The sequence below is a fragment of the Notolepis coatsorum genome (genome assembly GCF_963971535.1).
Source record: "Notolepis coatsorum genome assembly, chromosome: 4".
Taxonomy (NCBI): Eukaryota; Metazoa; Chordata; class Actinopteri; order Aulopiformes; family Paralepididae; genus Notolepis; species Notolepis coatsorum.
The window spans coordinates 135444398-135461181 of NC_140168.1; the positions used below are offsets into that span (position 1 = coordinate 135444398).

At 43.8% G+C, this 16784-nt stretch overlaps 1 protein-coding gene across 1 annotated transcript in view; it reads left to right on the forward strand.

Moving 5' to 3' along the window:
• Positions 1 to 16784, forward strand: part of mfsd8 (major facilitator superfamily domain containing 8) — a 67382-nt gene that overhangs the window by 24626 nt on the left and 25972 nt on the right. Inside the window, exons 5-7 of the mRNA XM_084312236.1 lie at positions 6841 to 6954; positions 11082 to 11226; positions 16287 to 16345. Coding sequence (XP_084168362.1) covers positions 6841 to 6954; positions 11082 to 11226; positions 16287 to 16345 — 318 coding nt within the window. The remainder of the gene's footprint in view (positions 1 to 6840; positions 6955 to 11081; positions 11227 to 16286; positions 16346 to 16784) is intronic.

Here is a 16784-nt window from a genome sequence, read left to right on the forward strand (position 1 = left end):
ATATCAATGGTAATTCTGACAAGAACCCAGATAACGTTCCCTCCAAGCCGCCTGGGAGAGCGGCAGGAAGCTGGCCAAGACACGGATATGGGTCCCATATGACGCGGCCGAGGGAAAACACCCCTGTCAACCCTGCCCTATAAAGAGAGGAGACAGGGAACCCCCAGAGAGAGACTTCCCACGTGAGTAATAATTGAAAAGACATATGCAACATTGAGCTATGTAACAATTGGACTAGGACTCTCTGAGGAGGAGGCTCTGAAACTCTGAGGAGGCTCCCTCACTGAGAGGGAGGTTCTGAACTCACTGAGGAGGCTCTGAAACTCCCTGAGGAGGCTCTGAAACTTCCTGAGGAGGAGGCTCTGAAACTCCCTGAGGAGGAGGCTCTGACCCAATATACACACTACTAGTAGGGAGCAGAGCAGAAGAACAAATTGTTTCTACTGCATTGCATCACCTACCAAGCTCAAGACACATACAACAGAGCAGAACTTCTTTTTAAGTTCTACTCACCTTGACAATAACAGAGGTCCACAACATGGAGCCTGAAAAGAACTCACGAAAGTCTCACAACCAATAGAAACGCGCCCAGTGACGTACTCTATGGCGGGGGGAATTCCGTGGCCCACCGCCCAATATGGCGTGGGACCAGGAAACCCCCCCCCCCCTCCCTACCCTGTGACGCGCTGACCCAGCAACGTGACAGGAAGCCCGAAGGACAGGAGGCCCAACCCCCTGACCAATCAGAAAAAGGGGAGGGAGAGTTTATCAGTTCACCCCCTCATGACCCCTCACCCCTGATACGATGCAATGACAAAGCAGAGCCATGACACCAGTCATAGCATGCTACATGAAGCGCATGTATACCTGTCATGGTAACAGCTTCACATAGGCTCATGTGCGAACCTGCCACCTGAATTTTTACACCTTTTCCTAAAGGAAGAAAAACACAGACCAAGAGAGGGCCAAGGGCCGTGGTACAAGAGCTTACACATGTAACTTCTGTAAGCTAACACCTAACCCAGTTGTGGATCTTAACGACACACACAACCCTCCATCACAACAAAAAAGGCGAAGTACACTCTCACTACCGTAAGAGGAATGCCGTTTTTCATAACGAGAGAAGACACAAGTCCTCGATTAAGTACTGGTCACAGGCCTTGCTAAGTCCACATGACAGCGACCAAACAATCTTCAGAAAAAAATTGCCTCTCTAAGCAGGAGCACAACCCCAGCAGAAGCTGAGGGGTTACACCGTATCCCCACAAACATAGTGAAACAATATATTGTAAACAAAATCATGTTTGAGGGGAGGGGGGGGGGGGGGCCCAGGGGAAAACCGGGGGAAAAAACCACCCCTCACCACCTTACCCCTGACACGACTTGTTTGAACAGGTACAGCCCTGTTTATATGTGAAACTTGCCACCTGTTTATTGTCATCACAAGCAGAGAAAGGGACTCATCCCTCGATCACATGCCACTATGCATAGCTTTGCAGGGTTTTTAACCCAGCCAGTTGTGAGCTCAGCTACGTTGTCTAACGTTACATGAACACACACAACCTCTCATCATACAACAAAACCAGTTCATTTTTAATCACGTAAAAAACAACGCCGTTTTCTAGGTAGAGAGAAAGCTATACCAGCGATCAAGACAATTCACACACAACACATGTCGCATCCCCAAATGTAGTGAAGCAACATACGTTTTGGAAAAAACATCGTTATTACAAAACATTCGGAAGGGGAAGGAAGGAAGAGGGGGGAAATGTCCAATGGACCCTTACCTGCACCAATGAACGCAGGCTGAGAGGACCGCAAAACAGGCTGTTCTCCACGTTGACGAAGGCCCTGGCTGGCGGGGCAAAAGAAGCGAAGGCGAAACACCCCCCTCCAACAGCCTGATCATGGTGCAGGGCCAACTACATCTTCTGTCAAAGATGACGTCGAAGTCGGAGTGCTATGGCCTGCTATTCTCACGGCTAATGTTCAACGGTGTAGCACAAGCTAACAGCTAACTCCAGGCTAACTGGTAGCATCAGGCTAACGTTCCCAGCCGAGCGAGCGTACAGAGCTAGCGTCGTAGCTAAACAGCTAACTGGCTAACAGGTAGCTCAACCCAGCTAGGACGCAAGCCAAGCAGCTACCACCGAAACTGTACAACGTGAGAACACAATATAGGCCACCACTCAGACAGCCGCTGTCTGTCCCTCTCCTCATCCGAAGAGAGAAGAGGAAAAGAAGTCAACACAGTCTTCAGAACGGTGATTATCAGACACAGCGGTGCCGGCACAAGTCCCTCATGGGCTGCAGCCGACTTGAGCATGGAGGTATTCTCATAACGAAACACCAAACTCACCTCCCTCGCGCCGGGTAACTTTCATCTTGAAAGGCGGGGCCCGCACGGTGACAGAGTATCCGTTTGTCCAGAGATCCGGGGGATTGAACCGCATATTCGGATACGGTCCCAGGTAACAAAGCTCCCGATGAGGAGCTCATGTTACGTGGGCGTCAAACCAGAACCCTCTCCACGCCGCTAAGAGGCAGCAAAAAAGGGTACCAGCCTGGAGCCGGCTTTTGTAAGTCGTGCAGCCATTCCCCCCCATAGCAACACAACTGGTGCTTGCATCTCAAAACCATCACCCGCCCGGAGAGGCAGCCAGCCCTCACACGGCCGAGCGCCTCTCAAGCAAAGTCCAACTGCAGAGCCGAGGTAATACCTGTCCAACTGCAGAGCTGGAGGAATGCCGGCGGGGATTAGGCCAGCGACGCGAGCCCCTAATACGAAAATGCCGGTGGAGGTCAGAATGATGATCATCTTCTAGACACCCCGGTGGCGAAGACATTATCGCTGTATTTCCTCGAAAAATTGTGAGAGAAAATAAAGATATAATGTCAACGCAGCTCCTTCATCGTAGCTCCTTTCCAACTATTCTCTAAACTCAAGTGGTGTACACAGACACTTGATGGTGGTGAAAACAAGGAAGGAGCTGTTAGTATGGCCCCTGCTTATGTAGAGGAGCGGATGGGGGTGTGGCCAGGCGAGTGGGTGTATATAGGTGCATGTGAAGATTTATTCAGTGCTAGTACTGAAATGGGAGTGTATTCCAGTAGACGCAGAGCGGAGCTATACGATGTATAACCCTTTCACTGTGACAATACAGAAGGTTAACCCTTTCACTACCACACTACAGATGGTTAACCGTTGTCTGTAGTGTGGTAGTGAAAGGTTAACCTTCTGTAGTGTGGTAGTGAAAGGGTTAACCTTCTGTAGTGTGGTGGTGAAAGGGTTAACCTTCTGTAGTGTGGTAGTGAAAGGGTTAATCTTCTGTAGTGTGGTGGTGAAAGGGTTAACCTTATGTAGTGTGGTAGTGAAAGGTTAACCTTCTGTAGTGTGGTAGTGAAAGGGTTAACCTTCTGTAGTGTGGTAGTGAAAGGGATAACCTTCTGTAGTGTGGTAGTGAAAGGTTAACCTTCTGTAGTGTGGTAGTGAAAGGTTAACCTTCTGTAGTGTGGTAGTGAAAGGTTAACCTTCTGTAGTGTGGTAGTGAAAGGGTTAACCTTCTGTAGTGTGGTAGTGAAAGGGTTAACCTTCTGTAGTGTGGTAGTGAAAGGTTAACCTTCTGTAGTGTGGTAGTGAAAGGGTTAACCGTCTGTAGTGTGGTAGTGAAAGGTTAACCTTCTGTAGTGTGGTAGTGAAAGGGTTCAAAGTAAATGTTAATAGCTCTACATTCCGACAGCCATCAGTGATATAGAGTGTCTGGTCAGTAACATGGGTCTCCCAGTCCCTCCGCTCTGCAGTAAACAGCCATCACTGATATAGTGTCTGGTCAGTAACATGGGTCTCCCAGTCCCTCCGCTCTGCAGTAAACAGCCATCACTGATATAGAGTGTCTGGTCAGTAACATGGGTCTCCCAGTCCCTCCACTCTGCAGTAAACAGCCATCACTGATATAGACTGTCTGGTCAGTAACATGAGTCTCCCAGTCCCTCCACTCTGCAGTAAACAGCCATCACTGATATAGTGTCTGGTCAGTAACATGGGTCTCCCAGTCCCTCTGCTCTGCAGTAAACAGCCATCACTGATATAGAGTGTCTGGTCAGTAACATGGGTCTCCCAGTCCCTCTGCTCTGCAGTAAACACACAGAACATTTTCTGGTATCCCTTCTCACTTTATCCAATAAGGATAGAACCCTAGATATTTTTACTTATTTCAATAAATCCAAATTTCCTTATTTTTTTTTACAAATTTACTGGCAGATTATTTTACTTGTTTCAAGCTCAAGTTGTATTTCTTATTTTGGTCAGACCATTTTGTGGAATACCAGAACATGTATTGTGTACTTCTCTGGGGAGATTTAAAAAAGCCTTAAAGGATCAAATAATTTGCGGCTAAGTGGCGCATTGGGCAAGGCGCTCGCCACTAATGCAGGAGATGCTGGGTTCGAGCCCAGCTCTCGGCATTACTACCAGCTTGGCTGGTCATTCATACTAACACAATTGGCAGTGTTAGGGGTGGGAAGCTGGTGGGTGGGGATCGGACATTGTGGACAGCGACTCCTACAGGTCGGTTGGTGCGCCTGCGCAGCAGAATCAGGAAGCAACGGGGGCGGCGTGTCCCTCCCACGCAGACCCTCGCCGCTGAGAGATCGCGCTGTGCAGGTGAAAAGATGCGACGGCTGCCTCCTTGTCTACCGGAGGGGACACGTGATGTAAGGCTTCGTCCACATTGCAGCCGGCCTGTGGGAGGCATGGCCTAACAGCGTTCGAGACAGGGGAGGGTAGAATTGGACAATACGAAATTGGGATGGGAGAAAAATAGAAAATGGGAGAAAAAGTGGATAAAAAAATAAAAATTTGTAGGATAGGCACTTTTTTTCGGTCATTGATTTTGGGCTTTGTGTGTGAGCTTACAGTACCTTTATCTGTAAACAAGACCGAAAAATTAACTTCATTCATGTTTATGCAGAGTGGAGGGACTGGGAGACCCATGTTACTGACCAGACACTCTATATCAGTGATGGCTGTTAACTGCAGAGTGGAGGGACTGGGAGACCCATGTTACTGACCACACACACTATATCAGTGATGACTGTTTACTGCAGAGTGGAGGGACTGGGAGACCCATGTTACTGACCAGACACTATATCAGTGATGGCTGTTTACTGCAGAGTGGAGGGACTGGGAGACCCATGTTACTGACCAGACACTCTGCATCAGTGATGTCTGTCAGAATGTAGGGCTATTATTTTAACATGCAGACCACTTGTTTTAACAAATAAAATACCACTTATTACAGCACCTTTTAATCTCAAAGGATCATTGAGAGCAAGCTCTCACAACAACGTTGAGAAATACAACACATAATAAATAAAAAGTCAATCAATTAAAACATTTAAAATAATTCAAAACAACTGCAGACTGTGGTGAAGAAGATGCTGATAAATTGAGTTTTTTTTTAGTTTTATCTACTTTTTCCTCCTTTTTTCTGTATTTTTCCCCCATCCCAATTTAGTTGTTGCCAATTCCCCCCTCCCCTTCCTGGTCATTGCGCGCATTTTCCCCCCACTTGCCGGTCTAGGGAGGGTTGATAGATACTATCACATGTCTCCTCCGATACATGTGGAGTCAGCCAGCCGCTTCTTTTTACCTGACAGCGAGGACTCTCACTGGGGGAGTGTAACGTGTGGGAGGCTCACACTACTTCCCCCAGTTCCCTTCCTCGCTGAGCAGGCGCCCCGACCGACCTGTAGGAGTCGCTGTTTACAACGACCAAGATACATACCCCGCCGGCTTCCCACCCGCTGACACTGCCAATTGGTTAGTATGGACAACCGACCAAGCCGGAGGTACCGCTGACAGCTGGTTTCGATACCAGTGTCTCTGCGGTGGTAGGCGAGCACTTAGTCCACTGCGCTACCCAGCCGCTGTGATGAATTGAGTTTTAAAGTGCATTCCAAAACATTCCATGTTTCTGGGGCACAAGCTAAAAGCAGATTTTCCTGATTCAGTGCAAACTCTGGGAACCTGAGTGTAAAACAAGTGATAAGGATCAGAGTTCCAATCCAGCGATGTGATGTAGGGAGATCACCAATAACGCCCTTGTACAGAAACGGATGCCAATGCAAGTCAGAATCGGTGTTTACAGTGTATGCCGCCATTATTGACAGGACATCAAATGACTGCATCTGGGAAAACACCATTCTGTTGTATTTTTCCTAGTAGGAACTTTGAAGTCAGAATGTTGAAGTCTGGTATGTCGTGCCTGGGGTACGTAGCTATGGTCAGCTCCGAAACTGCCTCTGAGTCTGATTGATTGATTGATTGATTAAAAGTTTTATAAACAGAATGCAGAATGGGTACAATACAGTACGGCTCAATACACACAATTGTTAAGGGGATGCAGACCAGAGAAAGACTTTTATCTTGTTTACATCAGGGTCCCCCCTTTTCAATTCATAACATTTATGACATACACGACATACAGATATACAGTACTGTTACATCCAGACATTTATGACATACAAGATATACAGTACTGTTTATTTACAGACAGAGTTTCTAAAAGAGAATATATACATTTGAGGGGGAGGAAACTGTACATTGGGGGGGGTTGGACATTTACCTGCGCGGGATGCACGCAAGTCACGGCACTTTGCGAGCAGCTCGGGGCTGCACCGAACATATAATATACCGTTCAAAAGATCTATTTGTTGTCTGTTCGAATGCCACCTCACTCGACCCAATTCCGTCACTGAGCGGCGACGGGCTCTCTCTGTGCAGGCGGGACCTCCTACGGTACGGTACTCACTCCAGCGTCTCGCTCCTCGTCTCCGCAGGTAACGTGGCCGTCGTGAGGTCCTATGTGGCTGGAGCCACGTCCCTGAAGGAGAGGACCAACGCCATGGCCAACATGAGCGCCTGTCAGGCGCTGGGCTTCATCCTGGGGCCAGGTACTTTTTTATTTTATTTTTATTTTCTTTATTTTTTGGATTCTTTATTTCGAACATGTAATAAAATACAAACAATATCAAATCAAAACAAATAATTGAAAAAGAAATTAAATGGAAAAAAATATATAAATAAACAAAAGCAAAACATAACTCAATTTACATGTTCGAAAAGGAGTAGGAAGAAGTATACACTTATTTAATCCTACCCCTTTTCCTCATTTCCGATATTACATTTTAATGCCAATATCGGCCATTAATATCGGTAGGCCGATAATATCAGACATCCTTACTTTTAACACTTTTAAGTGCCGAAAGACGTGTTTAGGCGTCCTTCCCCGCCATGCTCAAGTTGCCGAAGACGCCGTAACTCGTCTTTGATATCAATATTTCAAAAATCTGTGATCGTATTCATATTTCCCATCCGCTGGCCTGAGACCCACCAAAAAGCCCCACTGAACCCTCTAGCGGTTCAAGAGCGCCATCTGGTGGCCGATCGGCGCAATCGCCAAACAGGAAGTTACTTGGACGATGTGCTGTTCACCCATATTACTTCCGGGCACTCGGTATAGGTCCCGGCACTCTAGCTCGTCACAATACATAGCGATCCGTTGCCAATAACTTGATAAACAACATGATTTGGACGTATATACCATTATACAACCTGGAAATGGACCGGGTATTTCAACATCCCATAATAGGAAAATGTATACTCCACGCTCATCGCCCAACGGCGTGAGGAAGATACGGTAAGATTCAGCGTTATTTTTCAATGTCTTCTATACTAACTGATCTGATGAACATATGACCCACATTAGATGAATGGTATAACGCTGCCCACGGAATTATAAACGCCCCCTCGGCCATCCGGTCAACATCAGATGACGTGTAGTAACTTCTAGAACCATGTCCAGTTGGAATTTTTTATATCGCGCCGATTGCCATCAAACTGTATTTCATCATCAATATAATGCATTTGGGGCTATAGATCACGTTCTGGAGAAAGCTGCAGAAAGAGATGAAAACATACTTATACTTTAGACCATACTTTAGTATGAATATGTGAATGAAAAAGTTTAACGTTGCTTCACCCTGAACATTACATATAGGACATTGAATGGGCCCTAATAATGGCAATCTAGCAATATAATCTAAAAAGTTATAGCCCTGCAAAGAAGGGGAACTTCTCCATAGACAAATAGAGCTGGCAACCCATGCATGGTCATGAATTTAACCTCCGGCAGTTAAAGTGTTAACCAAAGCGCTTTTTATAATTTGTTCCTCACATTTCGACCCATTCACTCACACATTCACACACCGACGGCGGAGGAGACCATGCAAGGTGCCGCCCTGCTCATCGGGAGCAATTAGGGGTTAAGTGTCTTTCTCAAGGGCACTTCGACACGCTGCCCGGGAGGAGAGGGAATTGAACCAGGAACCTCCGGATTACCAGACGACTGCTCTACCTCCCGATCCACTGTCGCCCCACGTCATCTACTACTGGTTTATTGAAGGTTCCATCAATCCAAAAGAAAATCGACCGTTGCTAATTACGCACCAAAGCAATGGAACATCCTACCTATGGACATTAGGGAGGCTAGCTATTTTCAAAAGTAAGCTAAAAACACATCTCTTCACCATAGCCTTTTAAAACATTCTGCCACCTAGACTCATTACATCCACACTGTGATTATTATATTGCAAGTGAGATCTATCCTATTGTTTTATTACCTGTACCCTTTTTCTTATTCTCTGCATTGCTTTTATTCTGTCTATGTTATGCTCAGTTTATGTATTTTAACTGCTGTGAAACACTGCAATTCTTATTATTATTCAATATGGCCAGTTTATTGAGCCATATACAGCCGGTAGTTTCAAGCATCTGACTTATCTCAAACCAGCTCAAGCTATCAAGCTATCCCTGAGTTGTGAACATTTTAATTGGGTGTGTTATGCTAACTGTTTGTTACGCTAACTGTGTGTGTTATGCTAACTGTGTTATGCTAACTGTGTGTGTTATGCTAACAGTGTTTTTTGCTAACTGTGTGTTATGCTAACGGTAGGGATGGGTACCGAACCGAACCGAATTAAGGGTACCGCCGGTGCCACATTTCGGTACTGAAACAAGAAATTTATAATTTAAGTCCGATGACGTCAACGTTTCGTTTACCGCAAAACTAAACCTATGAAGTGTGCCGCACGTTCACAAGCACAATACATGCTTACCTAGGATTTGACTTGATTCAACAACAGCAGTTGGGGCAATGGCAAGCCGATTCCGAAAACGGTCGCAAGTGTTGTTACACTTTACAAAGCTAGATACAGACAATGCTCGCCGCAATATTATATTATATACAGTATATATTACCAAATTGTTCTAAATAAATAATAATGATAATAAATTATATATATATATTTTTTTTTTATTATTATAATTTTTTTCTCCCATTCCACTGTTAGTCGTTATGTCAATTCCCAACCCCCTTCCTGGTTGTTGCGCAACGCGGTTGTTGCGCAACACGGTTGTTGCGCCCCCCCCCCCTACTGTTTTCCTCCGACACATGTGCAGCCAGCCGGCAGCCAGCCGGCAGCCAGCCTGGCAGCGCAGACTCTCACTGGGAGAGTGTAACGTGTGGAAGGTCACACTACCTCCCTCCAGATCCCTCCCTCGCTGTGCAGGCGCCCCGACCGAACTGTAGGAGTCGCTGTTTACAACGACCAGGACCCACCCACCAGCTTTCCCACCCCTAACACTGCCAATTGTGTTAGTATGAGCGACCAGCCAAGCTGGTAGCAACGCAGAGAGCTGGGCTCGATAATAAATTATTTGAAGTTATGAAGTTTTTTACAACTGAGGTAGTTAGATTAGATAAAGGGTACCGTTGGGTACCGGTATCGATTCACAGGTACCGGTATCTGTTCAAATGTGAAAGGTACCAAACCCTAGTTAACGGTCATTTGACTTTCTCTTCTTTTTGTTCTCATGTATGAAGACTTTTCAGACGGCATGCCAGCGTTGGTGGACGTGTGTAAAAGCCCTAACGTGTTATTTACTGTGATTATGGTGCAGATTCTCCACATTACTGTCCTGTCCCATAATTACACTTAAGAATACCATGTTACAGTTTATCGCAATACTCAAGAGAACGATTGTGATAGGCTCTTTACATTAAGATAAGATAAGATATTCCTTTTATTGATCCCCTTGGGGAAATTCGGGGTGTCATAGCAGAGGGGGGAGGGGAGGTACAGGTAATAGTAGAAATACATAGATATAGGCAATACAATTAGATCTGAATATAAAAATGAGAAAAATAAACAGTGTAAACAAAGGTGCAGATGAGTGTCTGTATAATAATAATAATAATACGCTTTATTTGTATAGCACCTTTCATACAGAAACTGCAGCTCAAAGTGCTTCACAACAGAAAAAAGACAGGCATACAATGAGCACATGAAGTGCAGACATATAAAATCACAGTTTTTCTAACATCCCAACAGGCCACCTTGTTTATGGTTTGATTCAGTTTTAAATAGACAATAATAAAAAGAGTAAGATAAAATAGTGTATGCCCTGGCGGCCGGGTAGCACAGCGGACTAGGCGTCTGTCTACCACCGTAGAGACAGTGGGATCGAATCCAACTGCCAGCGGTACCTCCGGCTTGGTTGACCGTCCGTGCTGCTGGCAGTGTCAGAGGGCGGGAAACCTGGCGAGGGTGGGTCCTGGTCGTTGTAAACAGTGACTCCTACAGTTCGGTCGGGGCGCCTGCACAGCGAGGGAAGGATCCGCGCTGCCAGGAGAAAAGAAGCGGTGGGCTGGCTACACATGTGTCGGAGGAACATGTGATAGTCTCCGCCCTCCCAGACCAGGTAGGGGATTGGGAATTGGCATAACGACTAACATTGGGATGGGAGAAAAACGGAAAAAGGAGGGGGGAAAAGATCAATAAAAAAAAGAAATAGTGTATGCCCTATCGGTTATATATATATATATATATATATATATATATATATATATATATATATATATATATAATATAATAAAGGTATCTTCATATACAGAAGATTCAGTGAGGGGGAAGGTGTCTGCAGGCTCTGAAGACGTGGCGTCTGTGTGTTACTGTGTCAGCTCTGCAGGCAGGCCTGTCCTTCATCGGGGAGCAGGGCTTCGCCGTGGGGGGCCTCGACCTGCAGGTCAACATGTACACGGCTCCCGCTCTGCTGGCCGCAGTCTTTGGCGTCGTCAACATTCTGCTGGTCCTCTTGGTGCTGAGGTGAGAGCAGGGTTCAGGGCACCAGGTCCTTGAAGTGCTTAAAGTGCTTGATTTCTTTTTACCAAGAAAAGTCAAGGCCTGGAATTCCTTAAACAGCCCATTTTTTTAACAAGGTGCTTAAAAAGTCCTTCAAGTTTGTTTATTATTTGTCATAATAAAATACAGAATACTTTATGATGAAATGCTTGTTTCTGTATGTGAGCCCCTGAGAGTGTGCTACTTACAGTGAAAAGAAATAAAGTTATTAAGACGTAAGTAAAGGAATGTTCAGTCATCAATATACAATACAGAGTAAAATGAGTAACTGTGAGGTACAATGCAGAAATGAAATGAGGTACAAAACTTAGGGTAAGGTGCAAATGAGGTATGAATGTAGTGCAAATCTCTTTAATAATAGATAAATATAAAGTGAGTGGTAAGGTGAGTGTTTGTTTAAAGTGAGTGAATTCCTTGGAATTCAAATCAACCATTCGCATTGAACGTTTTGTTCATCCATGATTTTTTTTAATCTAAAGTGTAACTAATTGTCAGAAATTGGTTTTAGAACATAAATATTGGATCAGATTTTTTTCAATAAGAAAAACGGCATCAAAAAGACAATTGTATCCTTTTTAAATGCCCTTTTAAAATGAAAGAGTGCTTAGGAAAGTACTTGAAACTTGAAAGTCCTTGAATTTCATTCTGCAATGTCTGTGGGAACCCTGAGAGTGTGTCTGGCAGACCAGAGTGTCTATTCTGGTCAAACCGGCACCAGGCATTATGGGAAGTTCACTTGTCTTCTCCAGGGTGAGACGAGGACATTTCAAGAGACTGGTTGGATTTTAAAACTGGGGTCGTTAACCCGATACTGACCCTCGATATACGATACCAGCATTTGTATTGGTGCACCCTTAAAGGAACACGCCAACATAATGGGAAATCCACTTACTGTCTTTTCTCCAGAGTGAGACAAGAAGATAGATGGTATGTATTTTTTTTCTTTCTTTTTTTATATGTTTTTGTAGATTTTTATTGCGTTTTTACTACCGGGCAGTCTGGTAGAGAGAGAGGGAGAGGAGGAAATGGGAGACAGAGCAGGCGTGTTTCTTTAACACTTTCAGTGCCCAGCAGGGGGCGCACATTTAGTGCTTGAATGCCTACCATCCACTTCAATGTTAGCATTAATATCGCCTAATCTATGTTTTAAATTATGTGTCAAACTGCCCGTCGCTTATCAATGACTCATTTTCCAGTCAACATTGTCGAAGCGGATTGTTTTTTTATCGGTTCATTTCCGTTTTATAGCATTTTGAAAAGCCCTCGTTTTCAAGGGGGAAAAAAAGAATCCGTGTTAAACGCCCTGTACTGTAATATTCTAGAACGTTGTCATTTTTTGGCCTATTTATGAATCGTTTTCAAATAAACGCTAGATTATCGATAGTATATGTGTACATATGCACCAGTGGCGTCGTTAGCCCTGGGCTTCCGGGGCTTTAGCCCTGGATGTTTTTCTCCTAGCCCCGGACATTAAAAAAATATATATAAAATTGTTTAATTTTTTTTTTTACTTTTTTTTTTTAATTTTTTTTTGTCAGTATCCCCATTGTCTGTGCTGAATGTTTGTTAGTGTTTGGTATTTTTTGTTGGTTTTTAGTACTTTTAAACATCCATTTTTAGTAAGTAGTTTTCATTTGATCCTATAATCTTTTCATTCACCGATTTGTGGACTTTCTTTTTAGTGTCCTGAAAGGCACCTTATAAATCAAATGCATTATTATTATTATTATTATTATTATTATTATTATTATTATTATTATTATTATTATTATTATTATTATTATTATTATTATCATCCAGGAGGGAAAAGACACTTAGTAGGATAGTAGGGACTGCATCTCTGCCTGTCCTGACCAGGAAACACTTTGCAACTGTGATCTCCTGGCAATAGTTGGATATTGTAATGTGTGGCGAGGGGTTGCAGCAATTCCACTGAGAGAAACTGGTCTGAGGCTGGATAACATGCCTGTATGCCTCTCATAAGTTATTCTCCAACTCATGAGAACCTGCTCTCAAGCTCTTGCAGCATTCTGTCGACGACTGGATAGAACAGTTTCTGTCTCAGCTGATCTCCTGAGCTGAGGTCTGAGCTTGTGCCACAAGATGACTCAACTACATACTCATCCATCCTTTTCTGCTTCCTCCTTTGGCTGGTAGTATGTTCCTCAATCCAAAGGCCATTACATATGTATATAATGAAACAATGAAATATGAACAATGAAATGAAATAATGATTGCTTAAGCATGATTTTGAAAACGGGGCCCGGTGTTTCAAAACACACAATTAGCACAACCACACACAATTATCAGAACACCTCAGATCCTTTGCTAAATTAAACACTTGTCAAAACCATACACTAATTTATAAAAACTACATTTTGTTACCATATGAAACACACGTTTCATATGACTTAATTCTGTTTGAACCAGTTACACGCACTGCTGTGCTTAACCTAAAACACATTTAGCAATTCTACTTCTCAGTGATTAGAGTACTGTAAGTGAAGTACGCAGAGAATGTGCAAATATACAATAAATTCACCAAACACTACACAAGACCAATGCTGTAGAGACTGATGAAAATATGCAAAAAGTGTGAGGCTGACATTGTGCTTATAGGGGTGCAAATCTGGGCCTATGTTTTGCTCCTTGAGTGTAAGGTTTTGATAATTGTGTAATACTTTTGATTTGCGTGTTTATGCAATTGAAGAAAACTGTAAAGATTTCTTTTGTACATGGGCTGTGCATATGTTTGTTTGTTTATTTGCTTATGTGTATGATTCTTAACTGTTTTTATTTTGTTATTGGTGTATATGTGTGTATGTATGTACAGTATATGTATATATATATATATATGTATATTTGTACTCCTGTTGGGGCCTCTTGGACCAGATCAATGTTTTATCTGGCTAAATAAAGGTTAAATAAATAAATAAGAAACTGGTGATTTGGTCCTGTTAACTTTGAATTTTCTATGGGGACTGCCCAGATCCCTCTCATGGACATGGACCTCACTTTGAGAACCTCTAATGATTCTAGTTCTTCAGTATTCATCTCTAATTACTCTAAAATTGCGTATTTCTGTGTTAAAATATGCCCCTGATATGCACGCTGGTGCCGCGAGCTGAAAATCGATTCTCTTAGTTCCTGATCGCTCGCACAGTCAAACAGCCATATCACATATAGCTTATATCTCCGTGAAAACGGGTCTGATTATCCTAAGACTGGTCAAATAGATTCCTTACCTGAGATCAGATGGTATCCAAATGGATTATTCCAATTCCTGATCGCCATTCCAAAAATCTATCCTTTTATTGATCCAACGCGTATACTGTAAAACACATATTACACGCTGTGCTGAGGGTCCACAATGAATCTGATCGGCTCCGGTTACATGCGTGAGAAGTAAAATGTGGATTCCGGAGTTTTTTTTTCTCATCCATTTTCATTGAGTCCAATCCAAAAGGGTGCATTACCATCTGGGAGACGATAGGGGGCGCTTTTTTCACATCTGAGCGCCTGGTGGGGCTGCTGTACCAACGGTAGACTCGGTTGATGAAATATGAATTCATTTGCTAATTTAAAAAAATCACGAGAATTCTCGTGATGGGCATTCAAAGTGTTAAGGGTGCACCAATTAAAATGTTGGTATTTGATAAAGAGCCATACGAGTCAGAATTCAGAACAAACCAATGTTTGGACATAGAAGACTCAGAAGAAGCTTCTATCCCCAGGCCATCAGGTTGCTCAACGAACAATAACACTGCAACAACCATCAAATGCATTCACAGCACACACATCCACACTCACACACTCACTTTAAACAAACAAACAACACACTGCAGCACCCACTCTCCACACTTTAGAACACCTAGACACACTTTATATTTATTGGCAAAGAATTTGCACTACAACCCATACCCTAGTACACCTTACTGTAAATTGTACCTAAATTGTACCTCATCCCATTTCTGCTTTGCACTATATAGTATATTGTATATTAGTATATTGCATAGTATATTGTATGGTAACTCAGTTACTTCTATTCTGCATTGAACATTGTACATATGTACATACTGAATACTTGTGTCTACCTACGTGACTAATATTTTTTCCATGCTATACTTATTTTATTTCATACTTATCCTTTTGTCTAGCACAGTCTCTGGAGCGTAACAGAAAGAAGCATTTTGTATAAAAGTATTCTGTACTTCTGTATGACAACTATCTTTTTTTTATCCACTTTTTCCTCCCATTTTTCTATATTTTCTCCCATCCCAATTTCGTATCATCCAATTCAACCCTCCCCTGTCACGGACGCTGTTTCTTGCCTCCCACAAGCCGGCTGCAATGTGGACTAAGTCATACATAGCACAAGTCCCCTCCGGTACTTGAGGTAACAGCAGTTGCATCTTTTCACCTGTGCAGCTCGATCTCTCAGTGGCGAGGAGTAACGCGTGGGAGGCTCACGCTGCCCCCGACACATCCTGATTCTACTGCGCAGGCGCACCAACCGACCTGTAGGAGTCGCTGTCCACAACGCCCGATCCCCACCCATCAGTTTCCCACCCCCTAATACGGCCAATGTGTATTAGTACGGACGACCAGCTAAACTGAAAGCAAATGTGGAGCGCTGGGCTCGAACTGACGAGCCCAGCGTCTCCAGCATTTCGTGGCGAGCGTCTTGCCCACTACGCCACGTAGCCGCCCTTCTGTATGACAACTATTAAAGAAACTTTCTAAGCTAATGGAGAAAAATGGAATATGTGAATCCTTGTTGTCCAATAAGCTCAAACTAATGCAATAGATGTTGTGAATCGGATAGGTAATCGGGATCAGTCGATAAAGGGTTACAACTCGGAATCAGTAGTGGCTGTGAATTAAATTGTGATTATGTGCATCACACACGCCTGCCAATGCAGGCCTGCGCCATCAAAACACCATGTGACGCATTCCAGGAAATTACTTGAATGAGGTTGGCTTTACCAGAGGTCTGTGCCTAAGATGTGGAATCTGCTCAACAGGGAACACCGTGTGGACGATCACGGGAGACACCTGCCAGCCATCAACTACACAGAAGAAGGTACGTCCTGCGCCCCGTGTTGCCATGTTAGCACCACACTAGAGTCTGGTGAGGCCCTGTGTTACCATGTTAGCACCACACTAGAGTCTGGTGAGGCCCTGTGTTACCATGTTAGCACCACACTAGAGTCTGGTGAGGCCCTGTGTTACCATGTTAGCACCACACTAGAGTCTGGTGAGGCCCTGTGTTACCATGGGGAGCATGTCTATGTTCCCCGGGTCCTATGTTCCCCGATTGATTGATTGATTGAAAATTTTAGACCACCAGCCCTGATTCCAAACTCTAACCTTAACCAACTTCGAAAGAGGGCCTAAGCTTAACCAGTTCGAAACAAGGCGGACATTAATAATTAATAAAATAATAAAAATTAATCGAATTTTCAATCAATTAATCAATCAATCGGGGAACATGGGACCCGGGGAACATAGGGATGATCCCT